The 20,782-nt window shown below is 38.4% G+C and overlaps 1 protein-coding gene across 1 annotated transcript in view; it reads right to left on the reverse strand.

The window, feature by feature from the left end:
• LOC106925436 (uncharacterized) overlaps positions 1-20,782 on the reverse strand; it is a 54,301-nt gene that overhangs the window by 13,971 nt on the left and 19,548 nt on the right. Inside the window, 5 exon segments of the mRNA XM_088003404.1 lie at positions 4,414-4,606; positions 10,127-10,237; positions 12,246-12,322; positions 14,200-14,388; positions 19,029-19,187. Of these exon segments, the coding sequence (XP_087859530.1) occupies positions 4,414-4,606; positions 10,127-10,237; positions 12,246-12,322; positions 14,200-14,388; positions 19,029-19,187 (729 nt within the window).

Genomic DNA, 20,782 nt, shown 5'->3' on the forward strand with positions numbered 1-20,782 from the left:
TTATAAACAGTGAATAAAGTCAGAAAGGAGGACGCAAAATATCAATCCTGCATCTTTAAGTTTACATTAAAGTAGACTGAGTTACTCTATTATTTCAATTTTCTCAGTAATTAGGAATTTACATTTCTTTAAAAACAACAAAAAATCAGATTTGCTCTTAAATGTAAAACAAAATGTCATCTCTAAATTATAAGTGCTGCTCAGTAAATTCAGAACAACATAGAAAAGGTAATTTACTCTGATAATTAAAGTGATATAGATTCACTTATAGTGGTCCAGCATTTGCTTTATTTAAATCAAGTTTAGTTCAATTAGATAATGTTTTACAAATTTCTCAGGAAAATTGACTAATTCTCAAAAATTATGTTTTGACCAGAACTAAAGAGCTGTTCACCGTCCAGTCACAGCTGCATTTCCGTTGATCATAACGTTACGTAAATAAATTTGCTTAGTGGGAGTTTTTGTGCTACTATGAAGTTGTTTTTTGTCTATATTGAAATTAGTGTATTTTGCAAATCTCCAATGGAAACACTTTATTAGCATCCTGAGTCACAGGATCAACAATCAGACATTACTACTGCTGGAAAAGATGAAGAAGAAGAAGACAGGAAGTGGTGAGAGGATGATGTCACAGAATGGTTTTTAATGACTTATAGTGTTAAACTTATTCACATGTAATTTTAATGCTGTTTCTTATTTAAGGGAAACACAGTAATTACAAAATTGTGGGGTTTTTTTTACATTAGCGGAGAGTGATTGACAGTGCTAAACCCCTCCTCCTGGCTCTGATTGGTTGTTTCTGCACTTAGAACTGGGAGAACTGGGAGAAGGAAAAGGAACTTGATTTTTTCACGGATTATCTGGTTTATACCATGATAATGTAAAAAACACTTTTTTGGATAAAAGATACATACACTGCAAAAACACAAAATCTTACCAAGTATTTTTGGTCTCATTTCTAGTGCAAATATCTTAGTAAACTTGAAATAAGACAAATCTTATTACAAGTAATTTTTATAGCAAGATAGAAAGACTTGTTTTGGGTAAATTACTTAATATTGACGAAAAAGTTCTAGTTCCATTGGCAGATTATTTAACTTATAACAAGCCACTTTTCCCATGTTGTAAGTTAATTAATTTGCCAGTAGAACTAGTAATTTTTCATCAATGTTAAGGAATTATTTACTTAAAACAAGCCTCTATATTTTTGCTGAAAAGTAGCTTTTAAGTTAGCTTGTCTTATTTCAAGTGTACTAAAATACTTGGTAAGAGTTTGTGTTTTTGCAGTGTACTGCAGCTTTACATTAGAATCCTGAGCCTCGAAATATAAATAACGCTTTATTTTTTAATGTTGATCTTTGAGGAACGATCTGATGAAGTACAACAGACGTAGAGCAGCTGTTTTTAGTCGCAGAAATCCGATCAGAGCAGAACTTCTTTAATGAGTCGGCACAATATGAAAGGCGATAACATTCTCCCGCACGCACTGTTTTCCTGAAACAAACACACAACTCTCCAACCCCGCCCCTGCACTTTCTCCAACAACACAAAGTGTGTGTGTGTGTGTGTGTGTTGAGGGGGGTTCAGGCTCTGCTAGGAAAACAAACAAAGACACACGTAGCAGCCACACTCCTGTCTCTGGCTGCATGCCATCCAGCTCACCACAAACCGCAGCCCACGCTTTCCGCACACACACGGACACACTTTAGACCAATCAGCTCAGATCGTCGCCGATACGACTCCCGTAGGCCAAATCATCTGCTTTAATGCGAGAGCAGATTTCCAGAGATAACCTCATAAAGAAAAATCATCTGCTATTATTGCTCCGCCGCTCCTTGACATTGTCACATTAATAAGGCCATTGTGGAGGGCGCTCTCTGTTTGGACACCACATAATGGAGCCTTTGACAGATTTACTCCGCGCTCCCTCTCTCTCTCTGAATGCGGCGGCCATATTCCACGCTGCCGCTCATCAATAGGCGAGCTGTTTGTTTGCCCAGTTATTCGGGACCAATGGTAAACACATAATTGCAGAGCAAAGGCTGAGCAAACAGGAGTTGCATAAAGGCAGTGTACCTGAACACACACTCACTGAGAGGAGTGTGTGTGTTTTCAGAAGGAGGTCCCATTACTACAACCTCCTCTCATCTCTTCTTAGTCGACTGGGTTTTGTTGTTTGATGTTTATTATTGTGTTTCACTGCTTGGAAACAAGTTAGCCCTGATATACACTGCTGATGGTGGGTGGAGACAAAGTGGAGTCGACCCAACGCCGACAGGTGTCCCATACAGAGCTGCTAGTTATGTTTACTAAAGTAACTTTTTGGAAAAAATATACTTTTAGGAGTATTTTTTTTGTACGTTTTGGGTTTACATAAGTATTTTTACTATGAAGTATCGCTACTTTTAGGGCTGGATGATATAAGTGTTTCATATCAGTTGATATTGATAATTATTGATTAGTTTTTTGTTTTAGATATCTGAAATACTGCCAAACTGGTGGCATTGTTTTTTTTATTTTTAAGCAGCTATGAGGTATGGTGGTGAAGCCTGAAACTGCTGCAGCGCAAATTACTCAACAGGTTGTTGCTAGGTAAAAACAGGGTGGGTGAGTTGATGGATGGATGGATGGATGATGGTTGGATGGTTGGATGATGGTTTAATGGTTGGATGATGGATGGATGGTTGGCTGGATGATGGTTTAATGGTTGGATGACGGTTGAATGGTAGGATGATGGCTTAATGGTTGGATGATGGTTTAATGGTTGGATGATGGTTTAATGGCTGGATGATGGTTTAATGGCTGGATGATGGTTGAATGGTAGGATGATGGCTTAATGGTTGGATGATGGTTTAATGGTTGGATGATGGTTTAATGGCTGGATGATGGTTTAATGGTTGGATGGTTGGCTGGATGATGGTTTAATGATTGAATGATGGTTTAATGGTTGGATGATGGTTGAATGGTAGGATGATGGCTTAATGGTTGGATGATGGTTTAATGGTTGGATGGTTGGCTGGATGATGGTTTAATGATTGAATGATGGTTTAATGGTTGGATGATGGTTGAATGGTAGGATGATGGCTTAATGGTTGGATGATGGTTTAATGGTTGGATGATGGTTGAATGGTAGGATGATGGCTTAATGGTTGGATGATGGTTTAATGGTTGGATGATTGTTTAATGGCTGGATGATGGTTGAATGGTTGGATGATGGTTTAATGGTTGGATGATGATTTAATGGTTGGATGATGGTTTAATGGTTGGTTGGATGATGATTTAATGGTTGGTTGGATGATGATTTAATGGTTGGTTGGATGATGGTTTAATGGTTGGTTGGATGATGATTTAATGGTTGGATGTTGGTCGTTATGCTGCCGTTCCTGCAGCAGCTTAATGACCAACTGACTGAATCTGCTCTTTGTGTCCAGACTGTCTTCTTCTTCTCTTCATCAGTGACTGTTGACTTCAGACACGAGCCACATGGCGGCTCCCGCTAACCGGCGCTGACCCGCCGGGTCACTGGGTGGCCGAGTACAGGAAGCTGCTGGCGTGTGTGTGCGCGGGGGGAGCTGAGAATTTTGGGAATCCACGGGCAAGCAGTCAGTGTTGGATGAAACAAGACCAATTAAAACCCGTTAGTCCCTTTCAGAGCCTAATGAGGGGCCACAAGAGTCTGGACCGGTGGCAGACGGTGGACTGAAAGGCAGAAGCATTTTAATGAACCCACAAACAACGCATGAGGACAAACAAAGAGACTCAGAGGCAAAAATAAACCACTGATTGTGTAATCTTAAGCTTTAGAAATACCACAATTTAACTAATTAAGTGTAAATCTCGTTAAAGTAGAAAAAAAGCCTTCATATAAATATGTATTTTTGTCATTTTAGAGTATGGAAATTTTACAAAAATATCTTTTATCTGTGTTTATTAAAACTGTCACCATGTTTTGACATTAAGAGTAATATTCTCCTCCCTGATTGGCTTGCTGTCAAAAGCAACCAATCAGAGCCAGGAGGAGGATCTTTGCGCTGTCAATCAATCTTATATATCCGCTGCTAAATGTAATAATGGCACTTTATTACAAATGAAAGGGAAAATAATAAGGAAGGAAGGATTTATTCTGGAATTTGTTCATTTCCTTATTGTAGTTGTTTTTTATATTGAAAAAATTCTGATTTCAGGTCATTCCTAGTTTTAGTTCAGCATTTAATCATCTGTTTCATTAAATCGGTCTCTGCTTTATTATTTAAATTCAGAGGTCCACAGAGTAACCAAGTAAAGTAACACTGCTTCAACATATTTTTAATCAAGTTATAAAGTTACTCAAATAAATGTAGTTGAGTAAATGTAGCTAGTTCCTACCAAACTGTGTTTAAATTAGAAATGCTGAAAGTGTCAGGATAAACTCACAGTCCTCAAAGTTGGAGCGGCTCCTGCTGGTTTTGCTCCGCTGTGGGGCGTTGTCCTGCAGCTTGGAGAGCAAGCTCAGCGCCTTGGTTTTCCTCTCCTCCATCGCCTCGTCCCGCTCCTCAACTCGCTCTCCGTCCATCAGAACATGGCTGCTCCTTTCTGGATGGTGCGGTCCGTCCTCGGCCGAGTTCTTCTCGTCTGAGTGGGAACATTAAACCTCCAATGTGAAACTGTTCACTTCAAAAATTAAATTTAAAAAGTTATATAATCTTCCTATTCAAGCCAGTCCTGAATGGTAACAAAATTTAAATTTTGTTTTTGTGCTTCCATTTGTGTATCAACTGCCTCTAAAAACAGCTCAAAATCTAGAAAAAAAAAAAACACACTGGTTTTTTGGTGTCTGGAAAATGAGCCACTTCAAAAACAGCCACTTTGCTGTTACCCAGCAACCAAAGCAGAGCTCCAGCACATTTGGTCAGCTGGCTCTACTGCTCTATGCGCTGTACAATGGCTGCTGGAAAAGACACGTGTTTTGTTGTTGACTTGTTGCATTTTTGTTGGTTGTGCAGGAGGCTCCACTTCTGTTTTTCAAAGATGTACAGATGTATAATTTTACATCCATTTGCAGCCATTTTCACATATGGGTGTAAATGTGGAGTTGGGGGGCGTGGCCTGCAGCAGCTTATTTGGATTTAAAGAGACAAGACACCCTAAAACAGCTCAGGTAGAATTGAGCAGACTATGATTTTGATTTTGCACTAAAAATTTAATACAATTTTTACTATAACCCAGAAACCTCTTCAAGTAAGAATAACAGGTGATCTTTAAACTAACATTTTGTTACTAAAATCCTAAGGAATGCAGGACCGTATCTGAAACCTATTTAAGGTCGCTATTTTTTAAATTAAAACCAACAATGAGCAAAGTCTGGAGCAAGAAAAACACATTTGTATTCATAATCATCTGCATGTAAGAAGCCACTAGAGCCCATTTCTTTTCTCATCTCATTGTTCTCTCAGATGCAGGAGTTACATTTCCATTCAGTCCTTTCAGAGCCACACTACAGACCAAGCGCTGCCCTTGAAACTTAAACAGCCATCCATTTTGTAAAAGCCCAGCCAATTAAGAGTCCCATTATCTCCCAATTCAACCTCCACAGAATACACTTCTCGGTGCAGAAGTGTGGAGACAAAGAGCTCCATCAATGTAGACTCGAGACTAAAGAAGGGTTGCATTGTCTTCTACAGACGCTTCTATAAGTTTTTTCTTTGCAAACTGTTTCTTGCACACGCGCATGTGTGGTAATACTAAAAGTGATGCATTCATTCATTTCCGCCGGTGAACGTGGAAAGGTCAGCGGCGTAGATTGATGGAGCCATGTCTCATTTGACAGGACGTCTTCCACCAGGCTGCACACAATCACACGCCTCCATGTCCTGCCGCAGCGCCGGTGACACCAGAACGGACGGCAGGAAGGAGAATTTATTCATCTTCACAAAGTAAAATTCATCATTCCTTCTCCCATGCAACAAAAAATGTCTTTCTGACATCATGATGAATGACATGTGAGGATATTCATTTTCAAAAACCCAAAACTTTCCTTAGGACTGTTATGTACAGGTGCATCTCAATAGATTTGAACTTTTGAAAGTCAAAAAAAGTGAAACTTGTCTTTTGGTAGAGTCGTTGCACAAAGACTGATATTTTTCAAGCATTTCTTTCTGATAATTTTCATTCTCTGCAACAATGCTAAAAGCTAATAGCTCACTTGCACATTTTTATCTGATTTTCTTTGTTTATTTATGATATGCTTCCAAATCTTACTTCAAGATTTAAAACCTCAGGGTTTTAAGACCTTTTAAAGACCATTATGAATGAAATTTAAGACCTGTATCATGACAGAAAATTGAAAAAGAAAGTATTTTATATAGTAGTGCCAACCTTTGGCATATTTGTCATACATAATGGCAAGAGAAATGAGCCAGAGGCAAAGACAACTGGTGATAATTCACAGTTAGCAAAAAAGTTAGAGATAGCTTATTAGCAGCTAGTTAGCGGTAGCCTGACTGAAAAGTCCCATGAGGAAAATAAACTACAGCAAATTTACAAGTTTTGTCAGGTATGGAAGCCTTTTATTAAATACTTTAAGTCCCTGAAAACAATTACAGACTGTTATTTTTATTTCTGTTTTGTTTTGTTGTTTGTTCTTATTTCTGTTTAGGATAGCTGATGTTTCAAACTGACGACTATAATTGTGCTGTTTTGTATTTTTTTGTGAGCCTGATGTGCCAAACTACAAAAAAAATCATAAATAAATATTAAAAAAAAGAAGTTACGAGATTAAATAGTACTGCCACGACAAAATTTAAGACCTGTGATCAACATATTTAAGGCAAACTTGCATATTTTCTAATGAATTTAAGACATTTTAAGACCTTAATTTTAGATACATTAATTGAAGACTTTTTAACGATGAGGGGTTTCTAATTTCAGTGGGATATCATTGAGATATATTAGAAGAAAATTATTATAAAATATTTTATATTTTATAAAAATATTTTAGAATTATTATTTTTACAAGAATATTCTTGTCATAATATTACAAGAATTAAGTCAAATTAGGACTTCTTGAAATATTTCAACTTTAACTTAAATTTGTTCTTGTATTATGATTTTATTCTCATTATACTTTTTAATTTTTTTCTCAGTATGGTCTTAATACTCCTTTGTACGTTAGCAAAAGGAGTATTGTTTTTTTTAAAAAACCATTTTCATTACATAATTTGTGTGAGATTATGCAATCAAAACTTTGTTTTATTCAATGTCTGTTAAAAATGAGTAAAACAAAAGCAGCATCAGTTTCTCAGAGCGAGGATCTGGAGGATATTCAAATGAAGCAGGTCGATGTTTACCGCTGATTTCAGCTCTGACTGAAATTATTCAGGATTTGAAACCGTTCCTTCAAAGCCCTCCTATATCCAAACCTCCAACACGGCCTAATCCATGAATGCACAGCAGTGATTGCCGTCGGGTCAAGCTGGAAACAAGAGCTCATCTAAAACCACAGCAAGCAGGTTGCCATACCAACCACAGCATCTGAGCACAGCAGATATCTGGATTTGGCTGCAAGTGGCCGAGTCAAATCCCCTCGCTGATCTCAGAAAGGCCATCAGGGACAAAAAAACCCAAAAACACCCACACCCTTTAACATCCAGCGCACCAGGCAGCGGCAAAGCGGCTGGACTTGTATCGTTTTCTTTGCGTGTTTGAGAAAAGGATGAGCATCAGCGAGACAATCGGCTTTAATGGCAGAACAGGAGGAAGGAGGAGTAAAAGACAAAATCCTGCAAGTTATTATTCATGGGTAGCGGATTTTCCTTTCAGGCCTTCTTCATTGACGCCTTTCTCCAACATACCACCCTCTCTATCAGCCCTGACAAGTGCCAATCAAAGGCCTCGAGTCCGGGGGTTTTTGGGGAAATGTTGGAGGATTTCCGAGACAATAGCCTTCGAATCCGAAGCAGCGGTGAACTGGAGACAATAGAGACACGCTGTCAGTGTGTGGTCCGCTCGGGGAAACGATCTTTGCTCGCTACATGGCTAATCTCTGCAAGAATCATCTCTGTCTTTTAGCAGGGTCATTTCAGATTATCGCTACGTTCATTCAGACGCTAACACCTTAGCTACGCAGCTGAATGCTAAACCGAGTGACTGAGGGCTAACAACAGTGTTACAAATATGAGGGGAGGGATTAATCTAGCTATGAATGGCTGATGAGCAAAGCGGTTCTGGTGGGAGAAACTCAATCGATCAGAAGAAATGGGCGACTCATGCTAACGACAAACAAGAAAGAAGAAGTTTTCTCAAAAAAACTTTTGAGTTTTTCATCAAGAGTCTGGAAAGTGTGGAAGAAAGTGAAATTTGACACATTTTTTGGCTGTTAAAGTGCAGGTGAAGGAAAATAAAGGGTGGAAAAAACTTCAGGTTTGATTGAAGTTTTTTCCACTTCAATCAAACCTGATTGAAGTTTGATTCAATCAGGTTTGATTTTTTTTGTTGTTTTTTTATGGACTCATGACAACTCTCCCTGAAACCTTTATGGACCTTTCAACAGACAAACAACGGTGACCTGATGGATCACATGTACTGCAGTGAAACATCCGACCTGACATGGATTCACACGTGTGAATGCTTCATTTAAGAGTGCTTTAAACCTCTAAAGATGGATACACAATAATATTTTTTATTTTAACTTGTAAGACATGCCTATGTCAGAGGACCGCAGAGAACTGCGGTCCTCTTCAATCAAACCGCAGTTTGTTTTTCTAAAGGTTTGATTTGAATGTACAATCAAACTCTAAAAAAATGAACTCTGGCTCAACTACAAACCTCGGTTTGGTGCGGCTCAAAAGCCAATGCAATCAGAGACTGCTCCAAAATCAGGAAGTGGACTAAAGTGCAAGGCATTCTGGGTAAATAAAACCAAAACAAATGAAAGAAATGAGAAGTATCTCCTTATCTTTTGCCAAAGACAAAAGAGAAATCCTACAACCGCTAAAATCTGACGTTACTCCATTTCTGCTCACATTTTGTAATGAAGGAATCTGCGTTCATGTTTTGTTCTGAGTCGTTTCTTTCAGTGGTTCCTGGCGCAGCGCCTCCACAGGTGAGGAGGGGAAAAAGTTTTTCAATTAGTTTGGTTCACAATGCAGTGAGAAAGAGAACCAATCCGATGAAAACGTAACAAACGTTGCAGTTTCGGTCCTTAATCAAATTGAATCTATTGGACTATCAGGTGTGAAAACATTTATTGTCCAGCTAAATTTGTTAGACTAAAATCCAGTAGTAATTAAGCATTTTTGACTCTGCATTACAAACCTCACCTTTCCATACAAAGACGAGCCTGGGGGTCGTTTAGCAGCAGCATGACCACCACATTGACCTCTCCATGCCCTGATGGTGACCCCTCCTCCTCCAGAGGGTGACCATGCCTTTGACCTCTAAAAGGTCACCGCTCAGAAGCTCCTTTAGTCTCTTTTTTCAGGTTTGTATAGTTTAAGAAACTGGTGAAACAAACCTTCTTTCAAATGGTTCAGAAACTGCAATAAAAAATATAATGTAAAATAAATAATACAGCAAAAAGCATAGAATTAGACTGCATAGATCTGTCTCTGTCACAATATTTGGACCCATGCATCTCTAAATCTAATATATTTTTATTATTTTAGTAATAAATTCGACCTTGGCTTCGTAAAGAAACATCTAAGCAGCATTTCTGCATCACTGCAGCTCAGCTGCAGACAGACACCAACACATCCATCTGAAGCCTGAAGGACGCAGAAATACAGCAAGCTACGCATCATTAGAGTCAAGACAAGCAGGACATGGAAACGGTCAGATAAAGATTTCCAGGGTTCATATTTTAAAAGCCGCTTCGGACCCATCGCTCATGAATCTACAGCCAACTCAACAGGCCAGCTGGCCCTTGCAAGGATTAGCAGGCTTAAGTGTACCGGAGGCAAGAGAACACCAAACACAGCGCTGGCAGCGAGGGGACAATGGCTCCGGGCTGACAGGGACCCACCGGGCTTTTATCGGATCAAACGCTAATGGCGAAGATGGCTTCTCGCATTGATTAAGTATTGTTGTTAAGCTCTGCAGCCGCAGCACTGAGGCGACACGGTGATGAACGCGTTTTAAGGCTGAAGCAAACGGGAAACCTACTGGAGAGGAGGGAGGAACCAGAGGACCGGAGCATTTCCAGCGACGGACTCGGGTCGACGATCCAGGAAGACGGAGACGCAGAACCTCCATCAGACCAGTTCTGACCAAAAACAGAGGAAATGTTCAACAAGTTCAGGCCGGGAAAACGTTTCTGCAGCGCGGTCAGGGTTTGAGCTGGGATTTCTGTTTCAAAAAGATTATTTGATGATTGATCAGACAAAAATGGCACAATCTACAGCCTTATATATAACATTAGAAATACGTTAAAAGAGTTAAATAAATAATCAAATTCCTTTCTTAAATAGCAAAAATAGACATTTTATGGAGTATTGCCTGAATAACCAGAGCAGGAACGAGACAAAACAGACATGGCAGCCAGAGCAACATTGGAACGAGTGTTAATAAATAAACATAAAGGGAAATAAAGGGCCGTTTATTATGAGCACTGAAAATGTTAGTAAAAGGAGTAAATAGAGCAAAAATTTAAATATTGTAGAAAAAAACAAACAAATGTCTGAGTTTGAAAAGTGAAATATTTTCTAGAATAAATTTTGAGATTACTCTCAAATTAAAAAAAAGGACATGTCTGAATTTCAAAAGGTGAAAAATTTCGATTTTTCAAACTCAGAAATTATTTATAGAAATTTCCTTCATTTAATCTCAAAATTTTATGTTTTTTTCTAGCAAACTGGTAACTTTTTAAACTACAAAATTCCTGAGAATAATCTAAAATTTCTGAATTTTTTCTAGAAAATTTTTACTTTTCATACTCAGACATGCACTTGTTTTTTTTTTTTTAGAAAATTTCCAAGAATAATCTCAAAATTTGAGTATTTTTTTTAGGTAAGGTAATTTTATTTATATAGCACATTTTCAGCAACAAGGCAATTCAAAGTGCATTTAGCACATTTTTGGCTTTTGAAACTCAAAAAGTTTGCTATTTTTACTAGAAAAAGTGTTTTGGTGGAAATGTACTTTATCTACAATGGCTCTCAGTTGGAGTTTATTAAACAGACTGAACACCGACTTTAAAAATAATTTTAAAAAAGACCTGCATTTCTAAGTCGTAACTTTAAGGAAGTGTTTTTCAAAGCACTTGGCTGAAGCTACCTCAGTGTGAAAAGGCTTTTTTCATGGCGATAATTTATAAAAGTGCTGTTTCCCACTTGGGCAGCAGGTTGATTCAGAGCGTTGAGCCGATTCCTGTGGATCGTTTGCAGTTTGCAGGTGATTTATGAATGCATGAATCCTTCCTTGTGCCGTCATGTTGGGGTTTACAGCCTCGTTCAGACTCTCTCTCCTCTGTCATAAAGAGGAGATTAATCGAAAACCACGTGGAGAAACTGAACCCGTTCCACAGCAGCGTGGGGAGCGACCCCTCCCCGCCTTGTTGCTGGAGCTTCTCCTGAAGCAGGGAGTCAAACTCAGTTTCATTTTGAGCCACATTATAGTCATGACTGGCCAGAATGTGTTGATAAAATCTGTTAATTAATAATAGCTGTGTCTGCATTCGATAAGTACTTCTTAAAATTAAATAACATTAAACATCTTTTCACAATGAACTTATTTATGAGGCTAATTTACAAATATTAGCAAGAAACTTTATGATATTTTGCGCTTATGTACGACGGTACATGTGATTTTTGTTACTTGCCATTTTGATAACGGACAAAGTCTTGATCTCATGCAAGGCTGAAGCAGCAGTGGAGTCAAAGTAAGAAATACTGCCACCTGCATGTGGAGTTATCACCTAAACCAAATAGTTTTTTAACATTTTGGTGGAAAATTTGCTGTAAACTTGAACAAAAAAGTGTGGCGATTTGTTAATCTTACTTAAATTTCTGCAGAAAAATTGGACTGACTGGTGGAATTTATCAGTAAAGAGTTAAAAATTGCTTTAATTTGACTGATTAAATAGTATTTCAGCATCAAATTGATTCATGTGATCAAGCAGAACGGTGTGTTTATCTCAATTAAACACTTTGACTCGTCTGACATGCATTTTTTGCTGTTATTTCATGAAGAAGTTAACTTCCTGGAGTGCTTTTGGAGCAAGAGATGAAAAAAAAAAGGAGAAAAGTTCCTCTTAAAGAGCCCGAGTCGCTCACCGATTTATTCTCCTGGAGTTTCCCTGCAGAGTCGCACCTTTCAGAGTCGCTGCCAGCTGTGAGAGGCCTTGAATGACCTGACAAAACCGCAGAGAAATCATCATCATCAGGACCTGCAGCCAGAGAATCATCATCATCAGGACCTGCAGCCAGAGGAAGTGATTGTGTGTTTGCAGCACACACACACACGCACACACACACACACACACACACACACACACACACACACACACACACACACACACACGCACACACACACACGCACACGCACACACACACGCACACACGCACACACACACACATTTGTCTTTTGTACTGGAGTGTGTGTGCTCAGATATGAGTAATGTCGTGTAGTACCCCCAATTATGGCTGTTAATCTCTGAGCAAATAATGGCAGAAAAAGGAGCAACAGAGCAGCACCTGTCTGCAGAAGCATGCCAGCTGCAAACATTGTTCTGGAGCCTGAGAGGAAAAATGAGCTTCCAGGGAATTCAGACACATTTAGGCTCCCTGCAAATATTCATAGATGGCTGAAAAGAAAATTCAATGACCATTCAATATCCTGCTTGTGCCTCAAAGTAACAAAAACACATTTTACTCACCTAGTTTGTTGATTTTTCATCTGTTTTTATCACAGCTCTTTTATTCTCCTAAATATTTTACAGAAAAGGTTTCTGCAAAAGAAAGTGATTCACCAAACTGGTTTATTTTTTGATGTATGTGCAAAAAGTTTACTTTTTTTTAAATACTTGTTCCTTTGGCAGATTATTTAAATTATAACATGGTAAAATGTCTTGTTATAAATGAAATGATCATCAATGTCCAGATAATATTAAACATCTTTTAACATTGAATTCAAAATAACTGATTTATGATGTTAAGTGAGCTTAAATATTATGTTATCAGTCAAATCAATGCAGGTTTTATCTGTTTATTATATTAGGGAGTTTATTGCAGATTTTTCTCAAAAATTGTCAAAAACTTCCTTACTTGTGCTAAACAGTTGCTTCAGCCTCAACTGGTGTCAGATTACAATCCTTGATCTATACAATCATAAATATCAGAAATATTTCCAAATTATTACCAGCAACACTTTGAATTTTACTGCAAAAAAATCACAAAAGGAATCATGAAATCCTGGAGGGACTGAAAAGATGTTAAGTGATATTTAATTTGAATAATTAATTGATATTTTAACAGTTAGTGAACAAGTTTTATCAATAGATTGAGCACAACCGGCCCTTTAAGAGCAGTCATAGTCTTGATTTGGCCCAAAACAAAAATGAGTTTGAGGAAAGAAAATATCCAAATGATTTCCTCTGATTTATTTTTGATGTAGAGAAACTTGTGAACCTTCAGACTTCTGCTGTTTGTCTCCTCCCTGCCGCCTTATCAGCCTCTAAACGACAGACGATGAGATAATTGAGCTCTTCTTCTCCGCCTCTTATCCATCGTTATGTGTGCTGTGATTGGTTTAAATCGCCTCCTGCTGTCTGAGTCGGACTTCCCCAGTTAATGTTCCACTGCAGCAGTTTGATCTGTAATAATTTGGCTGGCGTCCCAGTGAACCTGAGCGGCCACACCTTCGGGACAGGAGCAGTTAAAGCTCGCAGCGGCAGATCGGTCGTTAAAAGAAAAGGCCGCTCTGCGTCATAAAGACGTCGCCTCGTCTCAAAGAGAACGCGACGTTTCGTTTTTCCCCTTCTCTGGAGGTCAGTTGTGTTTTCTCAAAATGCTCTTAGACACAAACACAGACACACCTGTCTGACGGCTTCCAGGTATGTCAGTGACGGTTTCTGCTTATCAAACGATCTCTTTCAAACTGTCAGAAAGGAATAAGTCTGGGATGAGGACATTATGTTTTAACTGAGCTCAGATTCCAGATTTACTGTAGAATTAAATTCTGGTTTTTTTTTTGTTTTGTTTTTTTTCAGAATATTCTGGCAGTTTTTACCTGGTGAGATGCATTCTGGGAGTTCGTACGGTGACGTCAGGTGAGACCATTCCTGGACCGGGGAGAATCCCTTGTCCAGGTCGGTGTGTGGTACCGGCCGGTCCAGCAGCAGCAGCTGGACCCGGGATAAGGAGCCCAGATTCCCAGAGTCGCAGCCCACAGTGAGTGCCGCCAGGCCCGGAGACAAATCTACACGGGAGGAAACGAGAAACTGGAACTTAAAAACACAAAAAGAAAACGAGAAACTGGAACTTAGACACAAAAACACAAATAGAAAACGGGAAACTGGAACTTAAAGACACAAAATGATGGAAAAATAAACAGGAAAACAAATGAAGGTCAATAAATTTACCAAAGATTTCTACACGACTGAATTCAACATGTTGGAAAAGTTTTTACACTTAAAGAGAAATCTGGAGGGTGAAATGGTGCTAGAGTGAAAAATGAATGGATGACGGATGGATGTACAGATGGATGGATGGATGTACAGATGGATGGATGGATGTACAGATGGATTAATGGATGCATGGATGAACTGACAGGTCTTTCCAGGCGTAAGCTACTGCCTGCTCATAAATACTCCACATAATCCCACCTTAAAAATCAAGAAAAAAACTAAATAACTTCATCTAAATCATAAAATTTGTGTAAAATCCAACAGAACTGATAAACTACCCCTCTACCCCTCTTATTTACCCCTTTACCTCCCTTATCTACCCCTCTACCTCCCTTATCTACCCCTCTGCCCCCCCGAGGCTCCAAAGTTCTCTCCGTCACACCCAATTAAAAGCGGATCAGTGACACTGTGGCTCCCGGTCCATGCAAATCCCAGGTCCATGCTGGGTGGGGAGCGGCAATCTGAGGGGATTTCACAGAAAGTACACACACACACACACACACACACGCGCGCACACGCACACACACACACACACACACACACACACACACACACACACACACACACACACCTTCCAGTAACATCCAAGAACATCAAACGGAGGAAAGTTCAGTTTGTCCCGACTCAGGACTCTCTCACACACACACACACACACACACACTTGTTGATTGGCTGTGTGTTTTCAGTTGGAAAGTCAGACCTGTAAAGTAATCCTTCAGGTGAGGAAGAGGAGCTGCAGTCGTTGGGAGGAAATCCCAGGGATAACGCCGGCGGTAACACAATGAGGCGCGACACACTTTCAGTTAGGCCAGGTTTTAACGCTCCAGAGTGGAAAACAATTAACCAACACTTTGGCTGATCAATAACTAATCCTCAGTTCGAGTAACGCGTATACCTGCTGCCACCCACAGAGACTCGTCCTTCTTTCTTAATAAATTACTTCTAAAAAGATATAAATAATTCCTCATTTACAAACTTTTCTTTGGAAATCGGCAGAATTTTCTCTACCTTTTTATTGATATGTTTATTTTTTAATTTAACAGAAACAAACTTCAGTTTTTTCAATGTACAACCCAGGTATGTTACTTACATCTATTTAAAATGGAGAAAACGTGTTTCAGAATTCTGAAATGTGTGGAGTGCAAATATTTTCAGCTCCTTTGGTTCAACACACCTGAACCAATGATGGTTCATTATGTCTGGACTTTGACTAGGCCGTTCTCACACAATAATGTAGTTTGACTTAAACCATTCCATCAAATATCTGGTGGTTTAGGATTTAGCTGGATTTCGCTCCATCCATATTCCCATCAAATCAAAACAGCTTTTGGGTATGGGTATGACTTTCAAAATGTCATACCCACAGCATGATGCTTCCATCACCAGGTCATCTTCAGCCTCTCAAACTTTAAGCAGGATTTCTTTTGGTTTTCTTTCAAAACTTTCAGTGGCATTTTTCCAGTGAGCGCTCTGTGGGTGGTTGCCCAGGGCGTTATTGGACCAGGGGTGGATGGAAAACAGTCCAATTTGTGGAATGAGAATTTGTCAACCACTACTTTCTGAGAATTGGAGAATTACATGCTTCTTGCAGATTGACATTGCAGTTTTTATTTTTCAAAAACATTGGATGACTTCCTGAGTTGTGATTGGTCATGTGGTGGAAGTAGGAGGAGCTTATCCAGGAAGACGTTCATAAAAAAAAACTTGCTTTCTGATTCTTTTTTATCGCAATACTTTTTGCTTTCTAATGTTTTTGAACAGAAAAGTTGGATCTAAACTGAGATTTACACACAAGTGAAGGCGACTTAGTTTATTTTTAATCAGAGGAATCGTGACAAAAGCGGTAATTAGAGTTAATTATATGCAAAATTTTAATTAGAAGTATTATAATGTGTCATTTTTCTACCATTTTAGAAATGTGCAATATTTTTATTAGTTAATCAAATAAAACTTAAATAAACTACACATAAGTTTTTACAAAAGACCTAAAATTATTCAGGTATAGAGCTAAAACACACAACATTAAAGCACCTTGTTTTTAACAGCCTTTGAAATTAAAATGTACTAATTCATTTGGTGTGGATGGAAAATGCACATTAATTATTATTTTTAACGTATCAGAATTAGTAAAATAACTATTTTTCATTTGTTAGCCCTGGACAATGAGTAATTTATCTTGATAAAAACAAAGTTTATAGAAATAAAACAAGGTTCAAATGACTTAACTACACAAAGGAAACTACAACACAATTCTTATAAAAAGTATAAGAAATAAAACTAATGTAGATGGCAAAACAGAAGTCGCATATTATTCAAAATGTTGACAGATCTGATGTGTTAATCTGTTAATTGTTTATATGCAGGAAGAACTCTGTTTTTCCCCACCAAACTAAATATTTTTAACATTTTCAGCTCTGATAGTATAGAATCCACCACATCCTTTACAGATTTAAGCTGCGCTTCCCATCAGCGTGACAAAAATCTGAGCATTAACTGGCATTTAGAAGAGCTTCTGGCCAAAACCCAGAGCAGATCCTTATCACTCCACATCCTCCGGGGTCAAAGGTCTGTGGGGTCGTACGGCGGTTCGGGTCAGGTTAAACACCTTGTCAGGGATTAGCAGGCTCTGAGGGAGGTGGAGGAAGTCTTCACTGGCTGATATCTTTCTCTGCAGCTGAGAGAAGCTCCTCCAGGACACACACAGGCGGAAACACACACACGTCACGTCAGCGCTGCCTTTGTTGGGCCGATAAAACGAGCCGACAGAGTGAGACGTCAGATAAACCCATCTCTGCCTCTGAAGACATTCGCTGCGTTTCCACTCACCACATGGTTACGCAGTTTAACGTTTCGAAAAGAAATTCGCTTAATGGAAACGCGGCAATTTTTAAAAAGGTCTTGTTTTTGATAAAAAGTTTCGGTGCTAGTGGCTGTATCAAAATTAATTTATCTCACAAAACAATTGTTCATGTAGAAGATGTGCTGCATAGAAAATGATCGAGTGAAGGCATCTATCTTTCCAGTGACCATAAAACTAATATAAATATAATCAATGGGAACACGCCAACTTAAAAAAAAACAACAAAAAAAAAACAAGTTTCTTTGGTAAGATATTTTTGTGCCAGGATGCAGTGGTTTTAAAAAACTAATGTAAATCATTTTTTTTGCATTACACAAGTCACATAATCAAAACCAGATGTTACTACTGGCACAAACTACAAAGAAGACAACAGGAAGCAGTTGGAGGATGATGGAGAGGCGTGTGAACAAATTCACTCACATGTGACTTTAACTGTGTTTCTTATTTAATGGAAACACAGGAACTGCAAAATTGTGTTTTATTTTCGACATTAGCGTAATACTGACAAATTTTAGGGCACATTTTCACAGGAAATGCAGCTACAAAAGAAGAAGAGATTAGAAAATGTAGGCGTGACTAGAACCGACTCAGTTTCAAAAATGTGTTACATAATAATAAGACAACAAACCCATCAGAACTAGCAGTAAAAAACATTTTTGATATTCCGCTAATGTCAAATAAACACAATTTTATGACATTTGATAAAGAAATGCAATTAAAATCATATCTTAATAAGTTTGATCATGTAATAAGTGATTAAAAACATCATCCTCCAACCACTTCCTGTCGTTTTCTAAGTCTTTTCCAGCAGTAATAGCATCTGGTTGTTGATCACATGACTCTTGTGATGCAAAAAAAACTGTTTCCATTGCAGTTTTGTGAATTACATGAATTACATTTTGTGCCACTTGAACAGTAACAAGAACTAGTTCAACCAGGTTTAAATCAATTCATTCATGTTCATAGTTCACCAATATTTTGAACTAAGTCCACAGTTCGAGTAGCATCTTTCATTTATCATATTTTAAAGTAAAGTAAAAACAATAAGTTTATAGCTTATTCAATTGTCTTGCATAAATGTTATCCTCTCTTGCCATCTTTATTCATATAAATAAAAAAATATAATGGCTGAATTCCCCAAACAGCTGCTCTCTGTCACACATTTTAACGTTTTCATTGCCAGAAAACAAAAACAGTCCAAGCGTCAAAATAAGCTGCGGTTTTATCCCTCATATTACAATGAAAACAGTCCTTTCCTTTGGGATCAATAAAGTCTCTTAGAATTTGAATTTGGTATGATTTATTTTCATTTTGCGCTCTAAACTGTTATTGCAGTCAAAAACACGATAATACTGAACATCTGCCAGTTGCTGAAAGTCAAAATTTACATGGAAAAGGGAAATTCTGCATAAGAGAAAAATGACTGTAATATATAAAGGCTCAGATACTTTATTTCACGCTGTGTTTGCAGGATCATTTAGGGTGAAATAATCCTGCAGGAAGACAGATTGATTCTGATACAAAATGATTTAAAATAACTCTTAGTTGCAGCTCATAATCCTTGAGCGTTACCTGTGAGAGGTGAGCCAGGTGAGCGAGGCGAGTCCGAAGAGTCGGATGGTCGATCCAGAGACAAAGAGGAAGCTGAAAGTGGAGCGATGACTTCCAGTTCATCAAACATCTGAGACTGACTGCAGCTGATCTCAGAACAGCCTGACACTGCAGAGGAACCTGCAAACACACAGCGTGGGACAAGAATGGTGACTCAACTCTTACTCTCTCAATTTCTGCTACACATGATGAAGAAGGTTATATTACCAAGTATGTTAGGCCTAGTTTCTAATGCAAACATCTTATTTCAAGTGAAAGAAGGCAAAACTAATGTACAAGTAACTTTTCAGAAAGTTCTAAAACCCTTTAATTACAGTAAATAATTCCTTAATATTGATGTAAAAGTACAGGTTCCACTGGCAGGATATTTCACTTATAACATGGAAAAAACATTTTGTTTTAAGTGAAATAATCTTGTACTTTTTAAAAATCAGTATCAAGAAATAGGTTACTTAAAACAAACTCAAATATCTTGCTAAAAGTTGCCTTTAAGTTACAACTAAGTTATTTGCACAAGAAGCTAGACCAAACGTTCTTGGTAAGAGTTTATGTGTATAAGCATTAACTTCTATGACCTTCATCGGCGCTTGTTCATAGTTGCTACAAAAATATAATTATATTTAGCACAAATTGAGAGACTAAGAGCAGAATCACTGAGTCATTTCAAGTGTACTGAGATATTTACAGTAAAAAGTAGACAAAAGATACCTGGTAAGATTTTGTGTTTTTGAAGTATTCTGTAAAAAGGAGATTTCTTAGAAAACTGATAAACTTTTAATAAAAATAAAAATAATAATAATCAGAGAGAGGTAGGAATTAAGCTAACTGAATGGCAAAACCAGCTACTTAACACAACCATAAAGTCAGAAGCGTAACTCTTCCTTAAGAATGAAAATACCCCCATGGTAACGGCTGTGTAAGAAAATCAGCCTCATAACTTTACACCTGACTCAAAGGAAAAAATTTCACGCTGTTCTCTGCCTGTCTGGTTTTGAAATCGGAGGATTAGTTGGTGAAACAGTCACTGCGAGGCATGCGTTGTGTTGCAGTGAAAAGGACCTGTTGGGGCTTTTCATACATTAGATATGCAGAACAGCTTTCTCCGGACAAAAGGATAATATATACACGGTTTCTAAAAGGAAAGGCGAACCGCGCTCCAACAGGAAGTGGAGTATGCGAACGGCGTTGCTCTCGAGCTACTTGCCGCTCCACTCAGACAGACAATGGAAGGACTTGACTTGACACTTCAAAGCATATTGCTGTTGTCAACTGAGCTGTCAGTCTCAGGCGATGAGGGTTGAACTGAGTTTTTCGGGGAGGCTAAGGGGGCTGGTTGGAAGGACAACGCCTCCTCTGTGCGGCTGGAGGCCTCTATTCGCCGGGCTGAAAGGGCCTGAGAGAAGAGGCCGGGCCATGCCAGGACAGAACTCTGGTTTATTGTTGGAGAAAGTCAAACTCTGGATTTGGTGTTGAAAACGGGGCAGCTTGGGGTCGGGATAAGACTTTCTGAGAAAACTCAACAGAAGACGTGTTGCTTTTCAAGGACTCTATAAAACAAAATACATTCTGATTACCTTGGACACCTAACCCATAAAAAACCCCCACAATCAATATTTTATTTTCTTATTATAGGGGACCTATTAAGCAAAATTTTGCATGTTTTTGTACTTCAGTTTGAGTCTCTACTGTTTCAATAACAGTCCAAAGGCTTAAAA

The sequence above is a fragment of the Poecilia mexicana genome, unplaced genomic scaffold, assembly GCF_051168715.1.
Source record: "Poecilia mexicana isolate PSO_F unplaced genomic scaffold, ASM5116871v1 scaffold_23, whole genome shotgun sequence".
Classification (NCBI taxonomy): Eukaryota; Metazoa; Chordata; class Actinopteri; order Cyprinodontiformes; family Poeciliidae; genus Poecilia; species Poecilia mexicana.